This window comes from Haemorhous mexicanus, chromosome 1 (assembly GCF_027477595.1).
Source record: "Haemorhous mexicanus isolate bHaeMex1 chromosome 1, bHaeMex1.pri, whole genome shotgun sequence".
Lineage (NCBI taxonomy): Eukaryota > Metazoa > Chordata > Aves > Passeriformes > Fringillidae > Haemorhous > Haemorhous mexicanus.
Window position 1 is genome coordinate 14,918,339 of NC_082341.1, and position 27,628 is coordinate 14,945,966.

Consider the following 27,628-nt stretch of genomic DNA (forward strand, 5'->3'; position numbering starts at 1 on the left):
CAGGTGTGGATCTGCCTCTGGTGTGAAAGCATGGGGGGAACCCCTGGCCCTGGCCTGCTGTGCTTGGCAGCACTGGGAGCAGATGCTCACCGGGTGCTAGGGCTCTTCCTGAGCACAGACACGACAGCTGGGGGCTGAGAACTGTGCTAGAGAAGCAGGGATGGATAAAACACAGGATGGTGACCCTGCTGTGAGACATGCCTGCAGATCTGAAGAACCTGTGGCTGTGCAGATTACTGGATGAAAGTCTGAACTCTCTGCTATGAGATATGCTGTCCAAATTATCAACCCTTCCTGTTCTATTCCCTGTCCCCCTTTAACAGAGGACAAATTGAAATAAGATCATCTAAATTACTTCCACATACTCTAATTCAGCAGTTCCCCTGGGAGAAGCAGTTGGTTAAGCTGCAGATTTTACCTCTCAGCAGATACTGCTCACACCCTGCTCAGGGTGAGCAGCTTCCTGCCTCCCCCTGGGCTCTGCAGTGAGGTCTCCACCCATTTATCCCGATTAGCACCTGACCCTCATTCCCAGGTTTGGACAAACCCAGCAGGTTTGTCAGCTGTCTTTTGCTAGTTCATGTGGCTTTTCAGCTCTGTTTAACTAAGCCCCTTGAAGATGATGTTCTAGAAGACTGTGGCTGACTCACTGCATTTCACTTTAAATGATCCAATTGCAATGAGTCTAGAGGACCTCGTCAGGATTTACTTAAGCCTGCTGAGAATCAGTTACTACCATTTGTCTTGAATTATACAAGCTAACAGAACTCAGGATATATGCAGTTACTGCAGGTCCTGGACTACATAAATATTCATACTAAGTGTCAGTGCATGTATTCAATCTGTCAGAAATGTTTCTGCTCCAGTCTTTAAAATCTAATGTTTTATTTCTAAGGCACAGAAATCCACACTCCACGTATCAAAATTTTAATGAGTTTTCCTGTTTTCCTGGTCATAGCTGTAAGGTGCTTTAAGCTTTCTGCTAGGTAGTGTTTCCAAATCTATTTTGCCTTAGCTTCTTATATTTGTAACTCTCTGTTCAGTTTTCTTGCTGTCTCTCGTAATACTGTTCAGAATTACTTTGAAGGACCTTGTTTAAATGTAACTGAGAAATCATAACACTTCTCCAAAGTACCACTTGTAATACCTTCACATTCATTTTCTCAGATTCAAATGATTTTCCCCATCTCAGCACTGTTAAAGCCACATTAGTTTGTGCCTGAGATATGTGATACATTTCTAATACACTGTACATAATTGTTGTTTTCTGCTCATTAAAGAATTAACTGCAACATTCAAAGAATATTCCTCTGCACTCCTTCAAGTACTGAAAGAAGAAACACCAGCATTAATGTCTGTAACTAGCCACTAACACATCCCTGAACCAAATGTTTACTGTGCTTAGGACTGAAGCCCACCCCTCTCACACCAGAAAACAAAACTAATTAATGAGAATCCTCCAAAGTAATTTGGAAGACAGAAATTACAGGTATATCAGGGGTTTTCACAGATGATTTGACCATGGTTTCCAAGAACTGCTATTTCTCAGCAGTGTGCACGACACTGTGAAATTCTGAAAAACTACCTACAGGTGCTTCATAAATTGATGAGAAAAAACATTAAAACAAATCTAAGACGTACTTTTTCACACTTCAACATCCCTTTTGGTGCTTCACATGTGAAGGCAGATGACACATACAGCATCACCTCCTACCAACTGTTAGTGGTGTAGAAACAACCAAGGGTGCTGTGAGGAGCACGGGGAGGAGGCAGGAAAGAAGAAGAAGAAGGTGCAGGATGGCTCTCAGCTCTCTTCTGGAGCAGGAGCAGAAGTTTTGTATACCTCCCCCAGCTCAGAAGGAGGCTCAGTGTGCAGTACCCCTTCCACAGCCTTCACTAAGCTAGATTTTATCTTTGGCCCTTGCTTCTTTGTACAGAACAATGACAAGATTGTCAATTGATGGACATTTCCAGCTAACAAAGTTATCCAAATAACCTATGGTCAGGTGAAGTTCTTTAAGAATAAGACATCAAGTTTTAAACATGCAGCTGTTTAAGATCCACAGCCAGGAGGTCTATACTTTACTAAAGACAAAATTTTCCATTACTCAAATGATGTAATCATGTATATGCAGCCAATTTTGAAGACATGACAACTTTGCAATAATAACATAAACAAACAGGTATTTCACATCTACCAAGTATCTAAACCATTGTAGTTTTAATTCTGGCTATGGCTTGAGAGAAAAGAACACACTTTCACGGGTGTAATACTGAGATCCAGATACTCCATAGAAACAACATTAAACAAATACAATTGTGCTTTCAAAAGTATAAATCCATTAAAACATTTTTGTGGGAATACAGTTTAAGCTACCCTTTTTAGCAATTCTTCTGAGTGTTTACTCACTTGGTATTTTTTATTTTTTCATTCAAACTGCATGCAAGTATGGCTTCTATCTCTCCCAACTACTTTATTCTTATGGTTTTAGGCTTGTAACTGAAAAGACTGAAAACAAATGTGGTAGCCCACAAGAAAAGCATTATATAAATAGCATTCATAGATTTTATAGCTAGAAATATAACATGTACCTAAGATGAAAGTAACTTTTAAAGTGCAAGCCAAGCCAAAAAGGAAGCGAAACAGAAATTAATTTCTCATGGGAAGCATATTTAAGTAAAAAAGAACTGCCACACCAGAGTATGCTGGTGAGGTTATTCCAAAGCTTGTGAGACAATAAAATCCTTGCAGCAGGATGGCTGATACTTTTTGTACCAATTTAATTGACCTGTGAATGAGAATACTTGTGTACGAAAATGTATAATAAATTTTTAACCCTGTTAGATTGTTGGACTTGGTGATACTTTGTAGGATAGAGGTTAACAGCCAATGTGCAAAAAAGCATCTCCTTTACTCTGGTTCCCTTAAGTAAAGCATCTTCCTTTACTCTGGGCTACAGCTTGTTGGGCTGGTGCTACCAGAAATGTTGGAAGTACCTTTACTTTTACATTCGGTTTTGCATTTTTCTGTTATATTTGTCTTCATTTCTGGAGGGTATGAATCTTTCTAATCTGTCTTCTGAAGGAAACATCTCCCAGACTCTTTAACTTGGTGGTGGAAAATCTGCATGTTTTTTCCTCTGGATAATTCCTGACTGTTTCAGTTGGTTCCTGAGCCTCAGAGTGACTCTGATAAGCATGTGCTGGGGATGGATGATGGGACATTGTGGGGATAAAAAAAAGAAAAGAAAAAGAGGGAGGGGAGAACAGAGACTCAGGATCTTCTGATGGTTATGATCAGATGGTTAACTCATGGAAGACATTCCAGGGACCCATGCCCTCAGGTCAGCCCACGAACCAGAGAAAACAAGCTCATAACATCTTTAGTCTTTTCTGCTGCTTCATTTAGTACTTAACACCATATTTCACAAATTTAACACCATATTTTAAACACTAATTATTTGTATATTGTCTTACAGCATAAACTGCATTTAAAAACTGTACCTCACAGTTCAAGCAACACAATGGTTTGTTTCTTAAGGGCAAAAATGTAAACTGTGAATTATTTAAACAGGACTTATGAAAAAAAGAAGGAAATGTTCATTAAAGACTTGAAATTAGATTTAAGTAATAATTTTTATGCAATGGTAGCCAATGAACAGAAAAACCCAACAAATTACCTATAAATGTAATAAAGCACTTCTGAATACAACCCTACTGCCTAGATGAATGAAAACAGGAATTGAGATCTCAACCTTTGACAGCTACAGAAAAAGCCTGACTTGAGCAGCAAGCTTGAGTGTGTTCTCTGGGCCTGGACCATCAGCACACAGATGATCTGCTGTGACCAGTTCACCCGCTCTGCACATTTCTGCCCACATAACAAACCACAGCATTGCTGCAGAGGACAAGAACCATAACTCAAATGCCACTTACTGGGTCTCTTCCTGATTTGTGTGATGTCATGTGGCGGTCGAGCTGCGTTCTGTACGCAAACGTGTAACTGCACAAGGAGCAGCTGAAGTTATCTTCGTTCTTTTCATGGCGGTATTTGATGTGTTCCTTCAGAGAGGTGAAACGCTTGTACCCTCGGTCGCAGTACGGGCACGTGAGCAGCTGGGAAAAGGCGTCAGGTGTTCCTACGCAGGGCACACAATGCACCACGCTTAAATAAACAAGTTTCAAACTTACTACCTGCAACAGACAAGCTTTACATTTGCACTGATTAGTGTAAGAGAACATGAGGCTGCTGGAAGCTCCATTTGTTTCAGAGAAGGACTCGTGATAATTTACATTTTTTCCACAGGTATTATGCAACTTCCCACATTATGGTACTGTTGCCCCAATGTACCTTGGAGAGAGTCAGCACAATATGCTGATAGGACAAGGAGGAATGGTTTTAAACCAAAAGACAGTAGATGGAGACTAGGTATAAAGAAGAAAGTTTTCATGATAAGGGTGGTAAAATACATCAGCAGATTGCCTAGAGGGGTGGCAAATGTCCCATTTCTGGAAATATTCAAGACCATCCTGGACAGGGTTCTGAGTAACATGATAAAGTTGAATGTCCCAGCTTATTTCAGTGGGGTTGGACCTAGAGGACCTTTAAAAGTCCTGTCCAACACCAACCGTTCTATGATTCACAGATATGTATGTGTTAGTAGGATATACTGTCTGCAGGACAGAAAGTAGAGAGATCAAATGTGTGGCCATACATATGAGTCTAATGTGATCTATGGAATCTATTTTGCTGGCTTTTATTAAGTACTTCTGTATTAGTACAGGGAAAAGTGAAACCAGATTGAAGATAAATATTAATTTCACGTGTCTATTTGAAGAAGTCACCATTTAGGAAGTTTTAGCTCCATTCCTTCTTACCAGCATATGTTTAGCCCTCCACACAGTAACTCATTCTATCCTTGAAAAATTAATTTTTAAAGGACTGAATAAAATACTTTATAAATTTATCAATAAAGGTATGTTCAAATAAATGAAGGGTTTGCTGTATTTGATCAAAACATCAATTTATAGATGCGATATCCTCCAATGACCATGCTACTCTTCCTTGCTTCAAGTCAAACAGGAAGCAAGTGTTGCAATGATGCACCTATGCACTGTGCTGAGCAGGAGAAAGGTGGAAGGTCTTCACTGATTAACATTTTATGCTCTGACGCACAAAGGGCACATTTGTACACGCTGTCATTTTAAGTTTCAGAACTGTAAGAATTATTAATGCTCATTAAATGAACCAGAACTTTAGAAAGTACTTCTGAATTATTTACCTCCATGACCTCTTCCAGCAGTTATCACCACAGACTGGTAATATGCTCTATGAAGTAGCAATTCATTCTGTTTGCGTGGAATTTACTAACTTAATTTTTACTGAATGTGCCACTGATCTTGCAACAGTGAAAAGCAATCAGACCACTTTCCCTTATTACTAATAATCACCACTTTTTCTGTCATGTATGTTCTTGTACACTTGTTACAGTAACAATCAAAATAATCCCTATTCACAGGGATTGTTTTGTTGTACTATCCATTTTTGCTTTTCCTGATTTAGCCAAATTGTCCAAAAAGAAAGCCATCCCCACAAGTGTAGACCAAGCATACTTCCTTTCAATTCTCTTTTTACCATCTAGAATTCAACTCATCTGACATAAAGGATACTCCATTTCAGCACAAATACAACTCAGTGGAAATGTCGGAAGCACCTTAACTTAAATTCTATTTCCATTGGAGGAAATGGAGAAACGAAAACTGTTTCCCAAAATCACAAAAAACTCTGATTCTGTTGCTTCTCTTGTCTACTTTCCCAGTTTGGAAGCATGCATCTTTACCAAATGTCACTGTATTTTTGGCATTTTCTGTTCCAAATTGATTAAAACACTAAACACTATTATTCAGCATTGTGATCTTCACAATACTTCTCAGTGAAGTTACTTGGAGTTATAGGTCCAATTTAAATGATTAAACAAATAAATATGTATTTTTAATGATTACATGGAAATCATATGACAAGTCTGTAAAACTAACTTGACAATATGTGCCACTGCAACCACATATTAAAATCTTAAATTAATGAATGCACTTTTTAAAGTAAAATTTGTAAGAGCATAAAATCTCTGGAGGAGAAGAACAAAAAGGTTATCTTTACATCTATCTGCTCAGTTATAATCATTTCTTAAAACAACTAGAACACAACTCCTAACCATTTATGTAGGCTGTTACCTTTTCTTGAAAAATCATAAATACTCCAACTGACACAAGCTATCTAAGCTGAACACTTGAGAAAACACATAGATTGCAAAATCAATCTCAACAGCATTTGTCTTCAAATATTTCATGACAAAGAAATGAACAAAGTGTAACCTCTCGTCTCACACAGAACACCTTAAGCATGAAACTTCTTCAGAGGAAAAAAACCGATATCTACTTAAAAATAACAAAAGGTCATGATTTTTTTCACACAAACATTTTTGTATGACCAATGCTTCTTTTTTCTCTGCTGCTGTCCTTTCAGGCAAAAAAACCCAAAAGCCTGTCGTAGACTGGCTACCCCATAAAAGAAATTCTATCTAATAGTCCTATTGGGAACTTCGTTTAGAAATACAAAAAAAGAAATATGTTATAACTTTCCTTAAGTTATTCTTATACAAAATTGTACTATTTTGCTTTACTTCTATTTTATTTAATAAATGTTTATTCTGTTCTTTCATATAAGAATGTTGAATGGATTTATGAAGGCATGAACTTTTCAATGACTAGCTTATCATTTAGGTACTCATACAAGTGAATCCCAGTGCATGTCTTGTTTGCAAAATGGAGTGGCAATGTTTTTTGCATGATGATCCTATCCTCTTATAATTATTTAACTAAGATTTTTTTTCTTCCATAGTTGCACGTATATGCACTGGTGTCTTCTTAAGCTCAGCAGAGTTTTGGGTCAAGGAGTGAGTACAACTGATTCCATAAGAACTGAACTGATGACATATTTACCATTTTCATCCTGACCACTAGCTTCTGGCGTGCCTTGCCTCTGGTCCTCCTCAGGTGCTTCAGGGTAGATAACAGCTGTATCTTCTTGTTGGAGGAATTCTTCGACATTAGGGTCATGGTTTTGCTCATTCTCTGCATCAGAATCACATTCATCTTCTTTTACTAAGTGTGAAAAACAAGACACAAGATACAAAATTAAGTTCAAAAAGAACATAAATGAGATTCAGTAATTCACATTGCCAAATCTCCCTCTAGCCAAGTATTTAAAAACTCTTTACAGATACTAGCACAGGTCAAGTCCTTTAAAATGCCAGATTATGCCATGTTTTGGAAGAACTGGTAGCATAATGATATTTAAAAACTTGACTAAACACAGTTTGCCAAACTCAGTGCATTTTATTATTTCAGATTTAGCTGTTCTTCTCAACGTCCCTAAAAATCTTAAATACAACATTAGTAATTATTTAGGCCTTGTAGTTGGAAGGTCTGTTTACCATCTTGGCTCCTGTGTTTGCAAAAGTACATTTGTTGCCTTCAAGACACAATTTTTCATGTTATTTATAGCTGTTCATTAGCACAAACTCAGAAGATACTAAACTCAGTAAAAACCTGGCCAGATAAATGCAGCAAACTTGAACTCTGACTGGCTTGTTCTGTGGTATTGGAAATGGCTACCAAAAAAGCTTCAGATCTATTTAACAACCTTCAACATTTCCCACTTAAAAACTTGAGAGAAAAACCCAATGAACAACTGTATTGCAAAATTAGCAAATAATAAATTAAATATCTTACTTAATGCTTGTATGATAAATATTTGATCCCAAGTATTAGCCTAAATACACTGTTCATAGAGCTTATTTTTACCATGGTGGAACATTCTTTGAAAGCTCTGCCTGCAGCACCCTAAATCATTACAGATGTTCTCCACTATTAATGTGAGGTATATTTTTAATAGGAAAGAGAAGTTTTATGATTTATCTCTCAGTGTGAAGTCACATACTCAATTTACAATTTGACACAATCTTTTTATGACATGAGGCAGTCTCTCACATGTAGACTGTAATGCAATGAATAATGCAGCTCTCCATACTGACGTAGCAAGAACTGACTTTATAGGAACTGAAAAGAATGGGTGAAACTAGAGTTTAAAACATACCAATGTGTTTAGATGTGGGTTTGCTTTCAAATAGGACTTACTCTGATATTATCTACCTATCTAGTAAGGGCATTAAATAAACCCCGCAGAAACCTTTAAGAAGTTGGATGGGATGTATATTAATCTTCTGTCAGGCAGAGAAATGGAAAAAAAACAAACCATCTGTTTTTACTTGAGTCTGAAACTGAAGTACACATTGTATTTTGCTTTCTATGTAATCAGTCCCAACAGAGGAGTGGATAATAAAATACAGTATTAGCTTAAGTCTATTTTAGTATATTTCTTCATAGTTTAAAACACTACCTGTTCACCCTACATGTAAGGTCATTGCTATTCCTTGTCCTGCCCTTTGGAGCCGTGGTGCTGCCGGAGCTGTATGGTCAGTCCTTTGGAGGGAGGGCTGCTCTGTGTCACTGGTCACCTACACCTCTGGACCCTGGACATGAAAAGATGCCCAGACTTTCTTCCTCAGTTAAAATAGCTTTTACAGTTTAAGATCTCTAGCACAGAAAAGCAAAGCACTTTTATAAACAGAGGTGGGAGAATTTCAAAGCTTTTGGAAGGATACCTAACTAAAATTCAATAGCACTTTATAAATAAGGGACTCAGATTAACAAAGAAATACCTGTACATCCAATTTCATCTGTCTGAGCTTCAGGCCCCAGGATTTCCTTTCTTTCTTTTCCAGCTGAAATAGCACATTTTACAAAAAGAATGAATATTTAAAGAAAACCCCACAAAACAACAACAAAAGCCACATGAACTCCAACAACCTAATATACTTGAGTTATTTCTTCATCAGTGCTTTCCATTTCTGTATTGTTCAGAAGTGCATTTAAACACAATGTTCTTTCAAAAATATGGATGGCACATTATTTCAGCAGTGTGTGATCAGCTGAACCACAAAGACATTTCATACTTAAGAAAACCAAACCTAAAAAGGAAGCAATACTAAACACTGACCATTATGTGAAGAGAGGTAAAGCCATGGACAGTGTGTTTCACCAGCAAATAGAGAGTCAGCTACTTAAGTGACCCCATCTACAAACGCAGCCATCTGATACACTGGAATATTATTTCCAGAAATCAGAGCATCATAAAACAAATGCAGTTATGTTATTTTCTCCAATTAGCGGTTTTCAGAAATGATTGATAATTTGCTGGTAATGCCTGCAAACAGCAACCTAATGTGTTCTCTTTCTTGCAAATTATCTGGAAACCACTTAAGGCTGTGATTGCCTTAAAAAATTAAACAAAAAAAAAGGATTTTAAACACGTGCTCCCCCTTCAGAACAACGGTGCACTGCAGATATGCTTCACGTATCGATTCCAATACTCGGTATGAGTCTGCAGAACCAGCGCTGTGGAGCCAACCTGCTGCTCCAGCTCTGCCAGCTCTGCTGAGCTGCAGCCCTCAAGGATGCAGAATGGAAGTTTTAACTCTAATTTGCACCACCAGGTTGCTGGTACAAATCAACAAACGGCCAAGTTGTTCTTCATTTCGGTTCATTGGTTAGCACGGACTGGGAAGCTCCCACAGGAAAAGGCACTGCTGACACTTCTGTACATTTCTGTCGGTACCTGGCTCATGGCACGAGTACACAGCAGAGCTATGTTGCTTGCTTTGCTCTTTAGCAGTACTGTGCTATGGCAATAGATGTGAAACTGAAGTGTTATTTCATAGTTTCACAATGGAAACCTTGGATACTTCAGACCTACACTCTAGAAAAAGCCTTCTAGGTGATATAGAAGGTTAGAGCACAGCTGCTCTGACCTGAAATGGCAACTCTTACACTTCCATTACTTATACTTCTATTTCCCTTACTTCACTTTACTTCAGTGCAGCAAAAATCCTTTAGGTTGGCGAGTCAAAAGCCCAGAACATTCCAGCTTTTTAATTACAGAAGAAGCCAATTTCTCCTTTATGGAAGGAAGATGATAAACCCTAGGAGAACTTTTAAGTTCTAAAATAATACCAGCTTCCTCAAAGGAAAAGCTTCTTAATTCTGCCTACTTTGACCAAAGCCCACAGACCCAAGGTATCTGCAAAATAGTGGCAATTTAAACAAGTTTCTTACTTTAAACAAGAAATGTGTTTAAAAGAAAACTGCAACTCTTAAATCTTACCTTAATTTCAACTGACATCTTAAAAACCCCTCAAATTTTGGCTCATGGTACCAGACTTGGTTCAGAATTTGTAAGATGAATGACTGGACAAAGCACATTTAAACCCAAAATTTAATTTCTTAAAATTAAACATAATACAAACCCACTGTTTTCCTTTAAGGAGGGTTTTTGATGGTTGTGATTTTTCTCCATTAAAAAATAGGATCTACATGAAGGGGGAAATACCAATCAGTAAGTTATTACTCTGGAAATTTAAATTACAAGGTCTCCAGTAAATTCCACTGGCTTCGGTACAAATAAAAGTTATGTTTCCCAAGAGAATGTCAAGGAATTTATGGAATTATAGATTAATCTAGTGAAGTTAAACTCCCTCTCAATTCTAATAATCCTAACCTCTGTTTGGTACTGTCTCTTCGCAATAGCTAAAAGTAGGATATAAGACAGGGAGAAACCCTTTTCCACAGGGAAATGCTGTAGGAATAATTAATAATTGGAAAAATATTAAGTAGATATACATCTTTATAGCTATGTATGGTCCACAGATAAAGACAACATTGCAATTGTGCCCTCAGAAGCCCACTTATCACACAGCTGGGAAACAACAGAATGGGATGTGATGTGGGATGTGATGATGGGGGAACAGACCTTAAGACACAGTTCCACCAAGCAGAAGTCACAGCTCTGAGTTCCAGAGGAAATTCAAGCTACCTGCTAAATGACAGCTTAAATAGAGGTCTCCACAAATAGCATCTGGGTCATAAATATCCATCCTGGTATTGCAGCTGGACATACCAGATAGCTGTAAAACAAGTTCTTGGGCTTCTACATCTCATCACTGCTTATGAGCTACTGCTCAGAGCCACAGTGGGGCTTCCCAGGGTTAAATGCTGATGATTTTCAAATGACAGGGAACAGTGTTAACTAGCAGCAAACATGCCTGACAACTACTGACATTGGCTGACAGTAAAGATTTCTGCATGGCAAAGATAACTGATCAAACTGAAACCACTAGCAAAGTGGAAATTTTGGCTGTAGGCAGAAAGACAAACTTCACTGAAATTTCCACTGCAGTCTTTATCTGCAGAGAAGGAAATAAATTCCAAAGCCCATCAAGAGAGTTTCTAATTTAAATTCTTCAGAGCTAATTTTCTGATATTCATGTAGCAAGCACTATTTACAGCTTGCAGTATTGACTGGTTATTTGCTTTTTGATCAAAAACATGCCTCCAACTGCCAGCACACACTTTTGAGCATATAGGCTCAACCTAAAATTTGATGACTTAGAGGAATTTTTGAATTCCAGAAAGCGCATAAACATAAAACACATTTATACTCTTTTCAAAGATATCTTAGTTCCAGTCCTGAGACCTCCAGATTTGCTAAATACTTATTAGTACATAATAATGCTCTTTTAAGAACATTAATACAATAAGTTTGACTCCTGCCTTTTTTTTTCTTTTAATTGTAGCATAGTTTTTACTTCTAACTAAAGCAAAGGAAAATCATATTAGAGAATCATTGCACACATGAATGCTGGCACACTGTCAACGACACGTACAGGATACATGTGGTTCACTTTTTTAAACCCATAGGACTGTTTCAGTTAAACCTCCTGAGAAACACACCTTATATTTAAAACACCTGTTCCTAGGGTCTTTTAGAAATTCAGTTAGAATGACTGGAAACGGAAGGAAACTAATCTGATACAGAAATGTTATGCGTGTTGTTTCTATTCTGGGCAATTCGTGAACAGAATAAATATGCAAAAAAGTCATTCTGTCAAGTTCAGCTAAACCCAGAACTACCGAGGACTACTTTACTGATGAAACACAACTTACTGAAACTCCTGTAGAGTATATTTTTCTAAAGATAATCATCAGTCCTGAAGATAGTGGCACACCATCAACCCCAGAATATTCCCCTATATGTGAGAAATCGTGTATTCAGTACCTCTCTCTTCATATTTCTAACATGCAGCCAAGACTGATGATGTGATTTTCAGCTCATACCTTTCCTTCTAAGAAAGCTATCAAAAGAGTAAACAGTATTCTACCCTAGCAAATCAAAGCTCTATAAAACCTAATGTAGCCTCACTTTTCTCATATAGCAATTGCCTGAAATTTCAATTATTTATTTTAAAAACCCCTATGATCAAATTTAAAAAACCCTTCCAGACTGCTACAAAAGAGCCTTAAGAATACATAATTTTTACAGGGCAAATTTGTGGTTGTTGAGCAAGCTTGTATGGCAATTGATTAATCTTCTGTTTGGCTAGCAATGAAATTCTGTCTTCATTAGCAAACTCCAAAGCAGAGAAACATTGCTAACATTGCAAATCTACAACCACAGTAGAATTTAAAATTAAAGAGAAGTTAGAATTTTAGGAAACAAATTTTTAAAGGTTAAAAATGGTGTGTTTGACATAAAGAGTCAAAAAAGACAGCATCACATGTCTAGAGCCCTGAAAAACCCCAGAACGCTGCCCGAGATGCTGTGTGGTGGGTACACCTCCAGAAAACACCCAATCCAAGAGATCTTGATCTCAAATGTCTGGAAGCCAGTGCTCTTCTTCCCTCCCCTATTCAGATTTCCTGCACCTGTGCTTGAAGGGTTCAAGCCTACCCAGAGCCCACTTTAATGTAACCCCAATTTCTGAAGCCTGCAGGAGAGCAAAGATATTACAGGAGAACTAAGAAAATTACCTACCTAATAATTCAGCTCCAAAATACTCATTTCCCAGCACAGCATACCTTGGCAGTAGCAGCTATGTAAAAACAGGCTGAGCTGATGCTATTCTTTGAACTCTCAGCTGCTCTCTCTCAGCTGGACTGCAGTTAGGGGCCATATGACTGCTTTCCGTTTATTTAGATGTGAGGTCATGCACCGTGTATTAAACCACCACTGTTAAAAGGTGGATGCTAGGAATTGTGGCTGGAGTTCAGATTTGCTGAAAAACATTTGGTATCTTTCAGGGCATTAAGGCCAAATTCCACAGTAAATTCCACTAATTTATGCATTTATCCCAATTTGGCTCAAAAGTAAGCATGCTGTGTGATATTATGAAACTCAGTATCTGATTCCACAGTAAAAAAAGGCCCATTTCCTGTCTGTTTAAAATTTTCAGCTTCTAAACCTGATGCATAATATGTGCAACACTTACCTCTTTCCAGTATTTTCAAAGTAATGATTCATTATGACTTACATAGCCAATTCTAAAACTAGTAATCTAAGAATTATTTTTTCTGCTCGTGTTTTACAAGGAGAAAGCGAGAAATTAACATCTGATTGGTTTTTTCATGTAGTCTGTTTCCTGCTTACTCCCCAAGCTGAGCCAATCCTGAACCTTACAAGGAGCTCTGGCAGAGACCTGCCAGGCAAAGACTTGAAAAAACCAAGATCAAGTAACTAGTCTTTAATCAGGCTTTGGAATGCTGCATCTACAGTCTGGAAGCTCCTGCTAAACAATGCCAACAGAATTAATGCACCTCTGAATCTGCTTCAAATAATAAATGAAGAACATTAAGTATGGTATAATAAATATGTTATAAAACCTCTTTTTTGATTCTGAATCTTACATGTTATTTCAGTAATAAAGGGACCAAAAAAAGTTCTACTGAATCTTCATTTTAGAAATCTTTCTTTACATAGTATCATCAGTAGAAATGAACATACCTTCATCTTCCCAACAAGTGTTTGTACTCGCTTCTCTTTCACTGTTTTCTGGTAACACTATATGGTCCGTTGGCAAGTCATCTTCTGGCACACTAGCATCACAGTCTGCTGCATCCGTTACACTTTCCTCTTCCACTATATGCAATTTATCTTCATCATCTGAGTCTGAGTTTGCTTCTACCACATTGTTATAATTGGTGACTGTGGAGAGACAAAAACCAAACACTGATCAACATACTCTTAACTGACAGCATGGGGTCACATTATTATTGCTTCTTGCCCCATGGGGGTGGCACTGCCTTGTGAGCAGCTTGGCTGTAATGCTGGCACACAAGGAGCACCCGATAGCTCCTGGGCTCCCACCACCTCTCACTGTGCACACCCAATATAAGGCTGCACAAGAGAAGGCAGCAGGCAACTCCAGAGTTGGAGCCACAGTGCAGCAACAGAATTCCAGCTGGATCACTCCAATGTGGATGCCAGCATTGCCAAATGTCTCATTTATGATTATTAAGGAACTGAAAACCCCGTGGCCCCAGGCTGAGCACTCTTTAGAGAAGGCAGCCCAGCTGCTCTTGGGGTCCCATGGAGCACACACTGTGTGCTCCCCCAGCTCAGCTTCCCACTGCCTCCTCCTGTAACCAATAGCACCTCACACTCCAGCTGTGGGAATCATGGGGAAACAAGTGGGAACAATAATGAGATTGAATTCAGAATGGCTTAAGTGCTCCTGATCCAAGCTAAAAGCTCTTGTAGTTACACCCATTAAAGACTCAGCAGGATGAATGTGAAAGGAAAAATCACAGAGATCACTTAGATAGGGAATCTCACGTAACATTTGCCCAGTTACCATGAAAAGGTAATAACTCTACTTTCTTAGCCTGGAGAACATATTGCAAGTCTTTGGACAAAGGATTACATGACAATATATATGTTTCTGGCATATGTGAGCAGATTATTATTATAACAGCCTTCATTTGTATCCACAAGAGATCAGTTACAGTCATTTCAGCTTAAAATGTAAGGAACTGTAAGTAAACTGTATTAAGAAAAAATTACTTCCACAATCTGTTTCAATGTCTTGTTACTCACACTGAAGTTAAACTATGAAACAGATCTATGTTGGTATTATTTCTTCACTGCCAAGCTTGAACTTCTTACTAAAATGCTTCAAAATACAGTCTAAGAAAGAAAATACATTTATAGATGGATAAACCAACAAGACTTGGCTGCAGCACTCCTTCAGTGGTTATCAGAATTATACCTGGGAGGAACATAATCATGGTACTTTATGATACCTGCATCCTGTCACTGCTAGTTCACAAGAAGCCAGACTGATTCTTTCATGTGAAATACTGCCTAATAAAGTAGATAAATAGCAAACCAGACTCCTGCTCTTCCAAAGTTAGCTCTTCTTTTTTTTTTTTTTTTTTTTTTTTAAGTAGAGATTTTAGTCATTTAAAAATACATGTAACCAGGAAAAGTGAGTAAAATTATGAACAGATAGGCTACTATCTCATTTCCTTCCAGTTCAGGAGAAAAATGTCTCATCTAAAACATGCATGAGAATGACAAAAGATCCTTTTCAATTTTAAACAATCATTCAATGTTTCCATATTTTACATAGTGCTATTTGAAAAATATAATAACTCCCCACTACTCATAGTATTGATATCTTCTAAAACAGCAAATTTAGGCAAATTGCCTAAAAACTAGTATCTGGTCCATTTCAATTGATAAATTGATATTCACTTAATATCCTCTAACTGATTTTGCAAAGTAAAATAGCTACTGTAAGTGATGCTATAATACTGTGTGATATAGAAGACTTACCAATACAGGAGACAAATTCCCTCACCAAAGCAGACAAGATTTATGAAATTATTCTCCTGAGAAATGGTAAATGCAACTTTAAAAAAGTGTGAGAACAGACATAAAACAAGAGGAAGTGGAAAATGATTTTAGCCTTTTCTCTTGATTGGGTTTTACTCTGAGGCTTAAATGCAGAGTATTATTAATATAAAATAGCAACGTATTTACATTTGCCACACATAAAAGAGATAACTAAGAGTGGGGATCAAAATTTATAGGGATAAGTTCAGATGTAGATAATGAATACTTTATTTTTTAAAAATAAATTTCCTGTTTAGTTTGGGAAATTAAGTGGTATTCCTTATATTAGACCTAGAGAGGTTTTATGGAAAACAAAACCATAATCAAACAGTTTGTCTTCAAGAATTAGACTAATGGAGAAAAAATGTTTCTTCTTTCCTCATTAAATACATTACAGATATGATATATTCATTAGGGCTCTCTTCACCATGAAACATTTCCCTACATCCTCACTATACTCAAGTGCCAACTTTGGAAAAGCTAAAACTCCTCCTTCCTTATAAAAAGCAAGGAACTGATCTTCAGGATTTCAGTTTCTTTTGTTAAAAATCATGTTAAAAAGGCCAGACAATAAAGCAAACAAGAAATCTGGTTCTAACATTTGTTCTTTCCTCTCCCCAAAATGCTTTGGGGAAAACAAAACTGCCAAAGCTGCATCTAAAAGGTCTCAGCACATTTGGGGTGGCCAGGCAACCCACCACCAAACACAGCAGAAAGCCAAGCACTTAAAATGACAGGAGCACTCATATACCTACACATAATTTTAACAAAATGATTACATGCTGCTTTCCTTCTGTAAAATCCTTGCATCATCTAGTGCAGTGATAGCAAATACAAAGGGAATGCTCAGTTTTATGGAGTGAGCTGAGTATTTGTACCTTCTGCCTCACTTGTTTAGATTGCAATGTGATTGCTCATAGTCCTTATTCCCTTCAGCCAGCAGTGCACCCAAAGTTCCCCTTATGGGATGCTAGCCAGAATGGGATTCCATATTATATATTATAATGTATGGCATTTGCTTATATGCAATATATTGTAGCTATTTATTGCACAATTATATGATTATATATTTTATATTCGATATTATTCCTTTACATGGTATTCAGAAGGAATGCTTCAAAACATATAATTAACTGAACTGTAGTAGGATGATGCTATCTCCATTTTGCAGATTAGAGCCTGGCTGCTTAAAACCCAGAAAAGTCTTCTGGCAATCCTGGCATTGCCACGTCAGTGCAGGGCACTTCAGGCTGTACTTTTCAGAAGACTTTGCATTCATACAGTGTTTTACACATTCAAAGCACACTTGTGCTCATTCCAAATGCAGCTGTGCCCAGAGCCCAGGTACCTTGACCCATGTGCCACAGCAACCAGAAACATAGAGACCACTTCCAAATAAGTGACCTTCCAGAATCACATAAAACCTCTTTCAAAATGAGAAAGTAAAATCTAGTCTTTCTGCGGAGCTTTCGAATGCCCTGGAGAGAATGCTTTTGATTCCTGTAGCCCTCTACTTAAATTACTCTGCTTTCCAGCAATTAAGGCAAGGGTTCTGGAGGCAACAGCTTCCTTTAATAAACACCCCTGATTTATTCTCTGGGCAGCATTCCTCCTGTGAAAAAATTATGTGATCATATAATTAAAGATCTTATCGTTATGCATACACGCAAGAGACAAATTAAAACAGTTTGAACAATCTTCATTTCAACATTTCCCAACTTTTTTTGAATGCTCAGCTTTCAAAGTCAAGTGTTTGATTTCAAAGAATGTATTAACACTCTTTAATGGAAATGACGGTTAAAAAAACAATCAAACCCTGTAATTTACTGTATTTTTAGCTAATTAAAATTAAAATCAAAATCCCATTACATGATACCATACTGCTACCTTCATGGCTGCAAATCTTAGCTTTAGCAATGCAGATTTGCTCCTGGCACCCTACAAGATGAATGGCTGGCAGTAGGAAGCTGCTGCCTCCATTTGCTCCGACAGATTTTGGCTCCATGTTTCATAGGAACTATGGCATCTGGCATTCAATTCCAGGGGTAATCATCCTCCCCCTCTCCTTTCTTCAGTTCAGTCCTACAGCCAATTTAAACCTTCCCTATCTGTACATAATTTTGTGTGTTTTCTCCTCTTGTCCTTGATGTTTCCTCAGAATAGTGACCACTGAAAGAAGAGGACAACAAGCTCACAAGCCTTGTCCAATGCCTGGCGCCACAGCAGCTGCTGAAGTTGGGAGGAATAAATTTCATTAAACCTTTCTGGATAAAGATTGAAGTATACTCAATACAAAAGCAATACGTAGAGACAACTGCTTACAATCTCTGAAAGAAATTAAATTGACTATACATAAATGATGACTTCAAGAGGCTCCTAATTTGGTAAAATATTCCATGCAGAAAATAAAACACACATAAAACCTTGCCTGGAACAGTTACGGCTTCCCAGTGAAGGAGCTACAAGTATTTCAGACTTCAGTACAATTTACTTTTAGCTAATGTCATTTAAAAGTAGTGACTAGCTAAATAAAATAATTCAGCCTAGATCACAGAAATCTGGCACCAACAGCAGTCAGCGTCTCCATGATGAGACATTGCTCTGTGAAAAGCAAGGACAATTAGAGAGGTTACGTCACCCTCGGCCACCACAGCTCCAGGGATGGCCATCAGCTGCAGGGGACAAGCAGCAGACCACTGAGGGGTGTCTTATCAAGATAACTGTAAAAGCCACAGACCATGAGCCGTGGCTGTAACCAGCTGAAGACAGGTCACAGACAAGCAGGTATGATGAATGACACACACATGGGCCTATTCTGTTCAATGTACAGTATGACACCTTAGCAAAATTTTACATTATTAAAGTTTAATTATTAATTTCAGCTTTACTTTCATAGACTAATAGAAAGCCTCAAGAAACATAAATTACACTGAAGACTAAGTATTTATTCAATAAAACAAATTTTTATAACATTACTATATAATATCTCAAATAATTATGAAATGGTAATTAAAAATACATTTTATGAACCATAATTACTTTTTCTCCTCTTGATCACTTTCTTGATACAGTATCCTGGCTCTTAGAGAACAAATCACTTGCTGTAGTTGAAATTTTCCTTGCTTTAAGAACAAATGACTGCAAAATAAACTACAGCAAATGAGCTTCACTTTCTGGATTTTTACAGTCCTAAATGCAAAGCAGATGTATGATGTTGCACAATTCTAATTAAAAAAGAAATGTGCTCAGATGGAAGTAGTGATTAAAGAGCTAAAACAGAGATATATATTATTTTGCTGGTTGAATACAGGTGGGTAACTATGATACATATGTCTAATTAAATCAAACATGATATTTGAAAGGAAAAAATTGCTAGCTGCTGATTTAAAATCAGTAAAACCAGGAAATTCAAGGTGAACACCAAGACTGTGGTGATGAAAGACTATAGGATTCATTGTTTCCATAACATAATGGGTGAGTCCCCAAAAATACAATTATTATTACTGCCACCAGAAGAAAAGCTTCTTAAAAAGCTGTCACCAATTACCTGCTCACTACTCCCCCATCCAAACCTGCCCTCAGAATCACTAGATGACATTACAGATGACATTCCCAGCACAAGGAATGACACAATCAGGTTGATGTCACTCAACAAGATAAAAACATATGTGGTGGAATATGCATCAGAACGATTTGAGATCAGGTGGCAAGAGGACAGAACTGCTCTAAAAAGAGGAGAGAATTCCACAGAACTAAGGCAATGCCTGTCATGTAATACCAGGATCTGGAAGGCTGCTTTGAACCTGCTAAAACCTTTTGCTCAATACTTGACAATGGTCACTGTCTTTTATGCAGGATCTGGTCCAGCATCCTTACTAGCTGTCTTTTGTACCCCTCTCCATACTTATCCCAAAAATCCTACTGACTTCCACTGAACAAAAAACCCCCCACAACTTTCGGGAATTTGTGAGTTAACGCAAACACCGTTGAATTTTTTAAGATGTTGAACACGTAACCAACACATCTGAGTTGTGTGAGCTCAGCATCTCAACACTGAACTGGCAGGGGATGTAGAACAGGTGTGAGAGATTCTGATCTTTTAGAAATCCTATTTCTAAAAGCTCTTGCAAAAAAAAAGCTGTGAATGCTCATGCATGAATTCTCCTAGAAAGAAAGGTTTGATTCTACAAACTGGAACAACTCCTGTGCTCTCTGAAGTTCATTCCCAGTTCATGGATTTCTGCTCTGACAGCCTACAATCATCTCTTAAAAACCATTTACTCTTTGTCAGCCCACCTGAAAAGCTGCTCCTATATATTACTTAGATCTAGTGCAATATTTAAGCAAAATATGTTGTGAAGTCTGAAACCTAGTCATTTAGCATTCAGTATTTTATACTTAGATTTTAGGGTACACTATTAATTTTGTTACGACTCCTGAATGAAATGCCATACTTTCAACTCTCCACTGAGAAGCTGCATAGACCTCTATGCTATTTTCATATTTTTCCTCTCAGTTTAATACATACACTTGACATGCAATAATATATACAGAACCATGCTACAATCTGAAGCAGAAACATGAGAAAGAGCTTAAGAAAAAAGAAGGCATATGCTCATGCTTTCACTAAAATTCTCTGCTTGGAGTTTTCTGGCTTCTGGAATTCCTAATGACTTGTGCAGTCTTTGTACCTAAGAGCTAAATTTTCTGAGAATTTGTCTGCTTCTTGAATTCATGAAAATTTTGGCATCCACATTAGTCTGAGGCAAGCATTTTCACAGCTCTGTATTGTGGGCAGAATAAGTTTCTTCTGTTGATTTTGAACCTGCTCTGCACTACATGCAGTGGGTGTCCATTGTGTGCCCTCCTTGTGTGCTCCGTGCTGTCCATGATTTTATACACATCACAGCACTGTCCTCCCCTACAACATGAAGGGTCTTTGCTCACTTGTTACCCATACAAAAGTTTTTCCACTGATCATTTTTGCTGCACCTCTCTGGATCTTCTGTTCTACTGCATCACTGTGTTAGCAGGAGGAGAGGTGACAATCTAGAACTGCACTCAGCATTCATCTTGGATTAGAATGGCAGCACTACAACACACTGCTTTCTTCTCTATCCCTTTTCTAACAACACAACCATATTTCTAGGACTTCTCTTGACTTCCACGAGCAATTAAGCTGGCATTATTAAAGGTTTATTATCTGTAAACCCAGAAGTGCTATTCCTGAATGGTAACAATCAGGTCAGAAGCCATCACAGGACCCTTCTTCAACATACACTGCTTCACTTTTATCCATCTAGAATTTTACCTGCCATACTACTGGCCAAACACTGTCATTGTTTCCCAAAGAAGTATAAGCAGCTCTCAGTGAAATTATTTGCTGCTTCACACTCATGTCACTGCCTCCATCAGGCAGCAGGGTGATTTCCAGCAGCACTGGCATGGCCAGCAGCATTACAGGGGAGAGTGGAGGCAGCAAAAAACATTCCATTAGGTAGCCTGTTGAATTCAGTAAAAATACACAATGAGATCTCATTACATGCAAAGAATGAAGAAACTGTATTATACCCTCAATTAAATTGTTCAGGAACAAAAAACATGCCAGAGATTAGTTTCTGAAACAATCCATTTAAAATTTAATTTAAGAACATACTTGAAATTTTCAGAAAAGTCATTCTGCTTTTAAGAACAGTATATGTGCTATGACTGTGGAGAGCAGAACTAGCTTTTATATATAAAAGTTTGACTTGTGTTGATTTATATTTGTGTAGACATACACACACATGAGTGTGCTCACACAAGAATGGGGAAACTGGATTCAGTCCTTCCTCTGCCTGAAGCGATCAAACTTACATCTCCCACACATGTTTATATAAATATATGAAGAGTTGGAAAAATATAAGTCCAAATATTTGTATGCACCAAGCACATTTCTGATAATTTTGTTTAACTAATAAAAAACTCTTTCAAAATAGTTTTACACCTCTTAACTGAATTCTAGTCAAATGCAGCTTGACACACTTTGACTGAATATTCCAACACATTAAAACCCACAAAATTCAAGAATCTTAATAAGCACTAAGGTATATAAATCACCTCAATACACATGCACTGGATTATTTGCTCTTCAGGTCAACTCAAAGAAGCTTTGAGTTTAAAATAAATGCTTTGCAAGCAGACTTCAGAAAAAATGTGTTCTAAATACTTTACCAAGAGGGACACTGGATATTTGGCTTGGCTTACCCAACACACATTAAAATCAATGGTGTAAACAGAATTTTTCTGCTTGTCAATTTTAAATTAGGGTTTTAAAATCCATCAGAATTTGACACTAAAAAAACCCCCAACCCTCAATGTTGATGGCAAAGTCTGGAGTAAATTCTGATGATCTAAGTCAGGACCAATTCCCCAGAACAAGGGTAATGGCTACAGCTCTGGCACTACACTCCGAGATGACATAAGTGATACTTGGAGCAAATGTGGCAAATATTCCAGTCTCAGTGAGAAAGCTTTCTGTTGGCTGTCTTTGTTCTTATCATCATGTCACTTTCAGGTAACTTAGTCCTACCTGCAAAATGACATTGGAACAGGACAGTTTGGTCGTGTACTATTTGGAAAGGCAGGACAAGCTCAAAGCTTCCCAGCGGGACAGACATGGTGGAAGTTTTGGCACCACTGAGGTCTGAGTGTTACTTGTTACAAATGTATAGATCTTCCAAGGGCAGGAAACTCCAACAATCAACTCCAGTGCTCAAATGAGAACTCAGCTGGATGTCGAACTGACACAAGTGCAGAGATGAGAAGCAAAGAGCACACACAGACAAGCATTTCAGGTGTTTAGCCTTGGTCCAAAAATAATCCTTAATACAGCAAACATTTGTTTACATATGTTTACTTATGTATACACACAGATACATACTTACATACATATTTTCAGGTTTGACAGCCTAAAGTTAGCTTTGGAAATGAATACCTATATCATAATACAAAAATAATACGCTTTTAAAATATTTTTCTTATTAGGGCTCCTACAGTGAAGTAACTTAAATATAATTTTCACCATGTTGCTTTGAGACTCTTCATTACTCTGCAGCTTTTCTGTGTTAAAAATGCAAGCTTTATAGCTTTGCAAAATGAAGCCTTTCAGTCTTTCAGTGGCACAAAGGGACTTGCAAAGGGACTCTATTGGATTTGCAAATGATGGTCATTTTTCTAATGAAAAAGCTAACTATTGCCCAAATTTTCTCTCTTTATAGTCTCTGGATTGATGTAAATGCTACGTGCAAATACAAAAATTCTTAGTGGCAGCATAATTTGAAAAATTGTATTTACTACAAGGTGCTGAGAGGTTTGAAAATACTATAAATGGTCCCATAAGAAAGAAATTAACCTTCAAAAACAAGACAGTCAAAGGTGTATGAGAAAATTAACTGTACCCTTTGCCTGTTATCACCACTGTACAAGCCAAGGTTTCTACAAATGAGAACTTAACTCTGTGTAATTCCGTGTCACCTGCTGCTGTCAGGAAGCTTTACAAAAACTCATAGGAAATTTAATACTTTAAGGAAGTATCTATAAAAACAGTGAAGTATTTATGAAGCAGTGAAAAATGAAACATATCCCCTCCATGCATTTTTTTTTAATTTTTATGATTTCACTGCAGCTTTAAACATTCAGAAGGGAAGAAGCCGTGTACCATTGTAACTTTTCTCTCTCAGGGCTCCTCCATTTCACATGCTGTCCCTCAGGGAGCCACAGAAAATGCCCAGTATTCACTCAATATAAAGTGCTCACTCAACAATATGTGACAAAACTTCTCCTATGCAACACTGAAGTATTTAAAACTATTTATATTTGTGACTGCATTTGGACAAAATAAATATCAAGCAGAAAGTGGGAGTAGCTATGCAATACACAGGCATGAACTTTTGATAAATCTACACTCTGCCCATTTTTCGCTTTCTAAAGAACATACAATTTTTCCATAAAGTTGAACAGGATTAAATAGAAAATCTTGATATTAATGATTAAAAAAAAAATCCGAATTTTCAAAAATATACTGCAGGGACCAATTCTGGGTAGGTGGCCATGTTTTAGTCATTGTCTGATTAAATCAAAGACAAAAACAGTAGAAAGCTTTCCCTCATGTCCTATGTGACTGCTGGTAAGTTTGGATTTCTGTCACCAGTATTAGTTGCACTGTTTATCATTTTCCTCAGAAGACTGGAAAAATTAATCTGCACACCCATTTCACACTCTGAAGGCTGCAGGGGTTTACTGCCTCCAAGAAAACTGAGCACCCTGATCATAAAAAACAAGCGTAAGATGGAGAAGTATCTGAGAAACCTTCATCTTTTAGTACCTCCACTTACTGAGCAAATGGAAACAGTGAATTAAACTGATGAAAGGCTGAGAGCAAGAAGTATGTCCATGTATTACATAGCCTCTTTAACTCTTCAAAAATTACCTCTTCACTGGTGACTGTACCACGCCGCTCCATGTTCAAAATACTCTCAACTCCAAACAGTTGACATTTTTTTCTTTATAAAACTTCTCAGATATTGAAAAAAATTAGCTAAGAGATGCATTCAGAAGATAAGACAATTGATTACTTTTTCAGAGTCAGGTTTTTAAAAAGATGATTTATTATTACAGTAGAAATTTAACATTGCACGCAGAAAAATGGTGCCACCAACCAAAGATGTGCCACAGAAAATTGTCTCATCATTAACAGGCACTAGGTACCAATGGGTTCCAATCATTTGGGAAATGTGGTGGGAGGAGCTTATTTGATTGCAGTAAGATGGAGGCACTAAATGTGAGATACATACAGGCATAAACCACACACACCAAAATTACATACAAGTTCCCTCATACTGACCAACTTGCTGAACAAGTGTAATATCCTATTTCTGGTCACAACTGCAGCATAAATTGAACACAACTCTAACACAGTTGCTTTAGATTTATCCTCATTAAAGACTTCATCTGAATTACAGTTTGATAATTACCTTAATCCATGCTGAAAAACTTGGCAGCCACGTTTTCTACAGCCACAGCATTCTACATAAAATGCTGGGTTAGTAGAAGCTATCACTATAACCAAACCCACTTCATGATGCTGCTCAATCCCTCATACTCAGATACCATTAGGTCAGGTTAATCCTTCAGGAATACACAGCTGACATGTTCATATAAATGTATATATTTCATAATACTGGCTATTTTATATAACACCATTACCTAGGTTTATAGACAGTAAATATTTATTTCAGGGATAATAAAAACACTACAATACAGGAATACCAGTTTGGCTTTAAAGTTTTGAGATCCTCTTAAATACAAGAAGAAGGATGATACTCCAATGGCACATTTTATACACAAGAATAGCCTTTGACAGAAATTTTTTCTTGTTACAAAAATTTTATGACTATCATAAGATGCCACTAAAAGTCTTCAGCATTATGAAAATTTTATATTTGGCACACATACCTCTGAAATTAATCACATGCCTTGTGAAGCTCTGATATAATTCTTTACTCATTCCTAAATTGATAGAGTAATAAATGATGCAATTTTGAAGACATGTTGCATACATAAATCTAAATTAATAAATTAACAAAATACATTTATTTAGAGTAAAAATTAATTTTCATTTCATATTTCACAACATTTTTTTCCTAATCTCCAAGTAATTTCTTAGATATGCCCCTTGAGAGAGAGGTGGTTTGTCAAATGCACAATGGTCATCTATTTATTCTGACTGTAAGTTCAAACACTCCAGTATTCAAGTGACTCCTCTGGCTGTTCCCTACTTATGACACAGTGAAGGGACTTTTTTCTATTTGTCTATTAAGTTCATAAGTTATATTTTGGCTTCACTCCTAGTCCACATATAGAATCTTTAATGGTGTTTAATGTTTCAGCTTTCAAAATGTATGTCCTGATTTTGGATTCAGGATAACTAATTTGTAGTGATTATATGTTATTATCATGACAGAGTGTTATAGCAAATATTCCTAATTCCCTTTTTTTTTGAAAATAAAGATAACAAAGAGATGCTGGAATATCAAAATATAGATGAATACAGTCTTAGCATGTAATTTAGATGATCTGGTTTGCTACACATACCTTTGTACCTTGACTAACACGAATTTATTATGCATATTCATACATGATTTGCACATAATTTTTGCATTTATATTCACAGCTAATCAAGCAAAACATTGGCAGCAGAAAATTGCTGTCTGGGAGTGGTATGACAAGTTCCAAGTCCCTCCAATTTTTAATTGTCTACTATATTTCTGCAATACTCCTTTTACAATACAGATTTTTCACATTACTGATTTTCAATTCTTTTAAAATATGTAATCACTGACCATTTATATAATTTATTTGTGTGAAGTGGGAAATAAATAACCATCTAAATTCTAAGTGTGGTTTGTTCCCTTTGCAAGATAATGAACAGCTATCATTCTCAGGGATCTACTGCAGTGAAGGAGCATGAAAAGAGAGATGGCCAAAAACCACGCAATGGATTTATAACATTTTACTGGATTTCAAGGACAGACAACCCCTGGTGTTCTCTTGAAACAGGTGGCTACATGAGATTATGAAAGGCCTCATTTATCCTGTTTAAATGGAAGCCTAAAGCTTAAGGAATAATTCAATTTTCAAAAGATGCATTCTATGAGGACTATATACATTGCTAAAATAGTAATGGTAAGGTTTATGTCAGTGGATTTCACACATTTAAATGAGAACTTTTATATTTATACAAATCAGAATGAAACTTAATTGGTATTTCCAATATTATATTGAGGAAATAAACATATTTTGCCATACTAACCTCTTGAAAATACTTCAAAAGACTATGAATGTATTCCACAGCACACATTAGCAAGATGTTATTTTTCTCTGAAGATCAAATAATTTATGATAGATGCTTCCAAAGCTGGGGTTAACTTTTTAAAACTGTAATCTGGATTTACACTATTCCATTCCTGTACACAAATTGTTCACATATAGCTACTGAATCTCCCTGAAAAAGCACTTAAACTCAGATGTTTTGACCAAAAACTGGACAAACCAGTTCTTTGGCTCCTATGTTGAAGAATAACCACTGTCTATCTATTGCAATATTTCACAGTCACTGTTAGCACATGATTCAAGAGAAGTCTGGTTCCCAAAGAAGGTATGAGAACACAATAAACCTTCAGGATTTACACAGCCATGCTGATACTGACACTACAGCTGCTCCCCATCAGAGATATGAAGATTCAAATCAGAATCGAGAAAGTGCTGCAAGAATGAAGAGAAACACATGCAAGAGCCTCTTTCTGAAACACATTAATATTTGTACTCTAACACAAAGAAATCATAAAGTAGGCACTAGCCTAAATTTAAAATAAAACTCTCATTCCGTTTTCAATTTAAGTTACTTAGGTGAACAAGCAAATTATTAAATGTTCTAGCAAACTGTTTCAGACTGTTTCCCTTAAAATGTGAAATAACATCCTGAGAAAACAGTACTGCTAGCCTTGAAGAATGATACTCTATCTATCAAAACAGTCTTAAGGAATAAGAAAATACCCTGCAAAGCCAAGAACTTCAGAGCAGACATAACATGATGACACGATATTATCTCTGTCTGAAGTTTGGTGGCAGACTAAGCTGGGCAATGAGAGGCTGGAGAGCTGAGCCATGGAGAGGGACCTGGAGGTCCTGGTCCATGGCCAGTTGAACCTGGGCCAGCAGTGCCCTGGCACCAGGAGAGCC

At 37.1% G+C, this 27,628-nt stretch overlaps 1 protein-coding gene across 4 annotated transcripts in view; it reads right to left on the bottom strand.

The window, feature by feature from the left end:
* Window positions 1-27,628, bottom strand: part of ZEB1 (zinc finger E-box binding homeobox 1) — a 120,153-nt gene that overhangs the window by 10,059 nt on the left and 82,466 nt on the right. For 3 of the 4 annotated variants that reach the window (XM_059840582.1, XM_059840607.1, XM_059840591.1), the window contains exons 2-5: window positions 13,955-14,155; window positions 8,781-8,843; window positions 7,000-7,161; window positions 3,937-4,139 (exon numbers count right to left, since the gene is read on the bottom strand). In XM_059840582.1, coding sequence (XP_059696565.1) covers window positions 3,937-4,139; window positions 7,000-7,161; window positions 8,781-8,843; window positions 13,955-14,155 — 629 coding nt within the window. The remainder of the gene's footprint in view (window positions 1-3,936; window positions 4,140-6,999; window positions 7,162-8,780; window positions 8,844-13,954; window positions 14,156-27,628) is intronic. The other variant, XM_059840598.1, reaches the window with a different exon arrangement.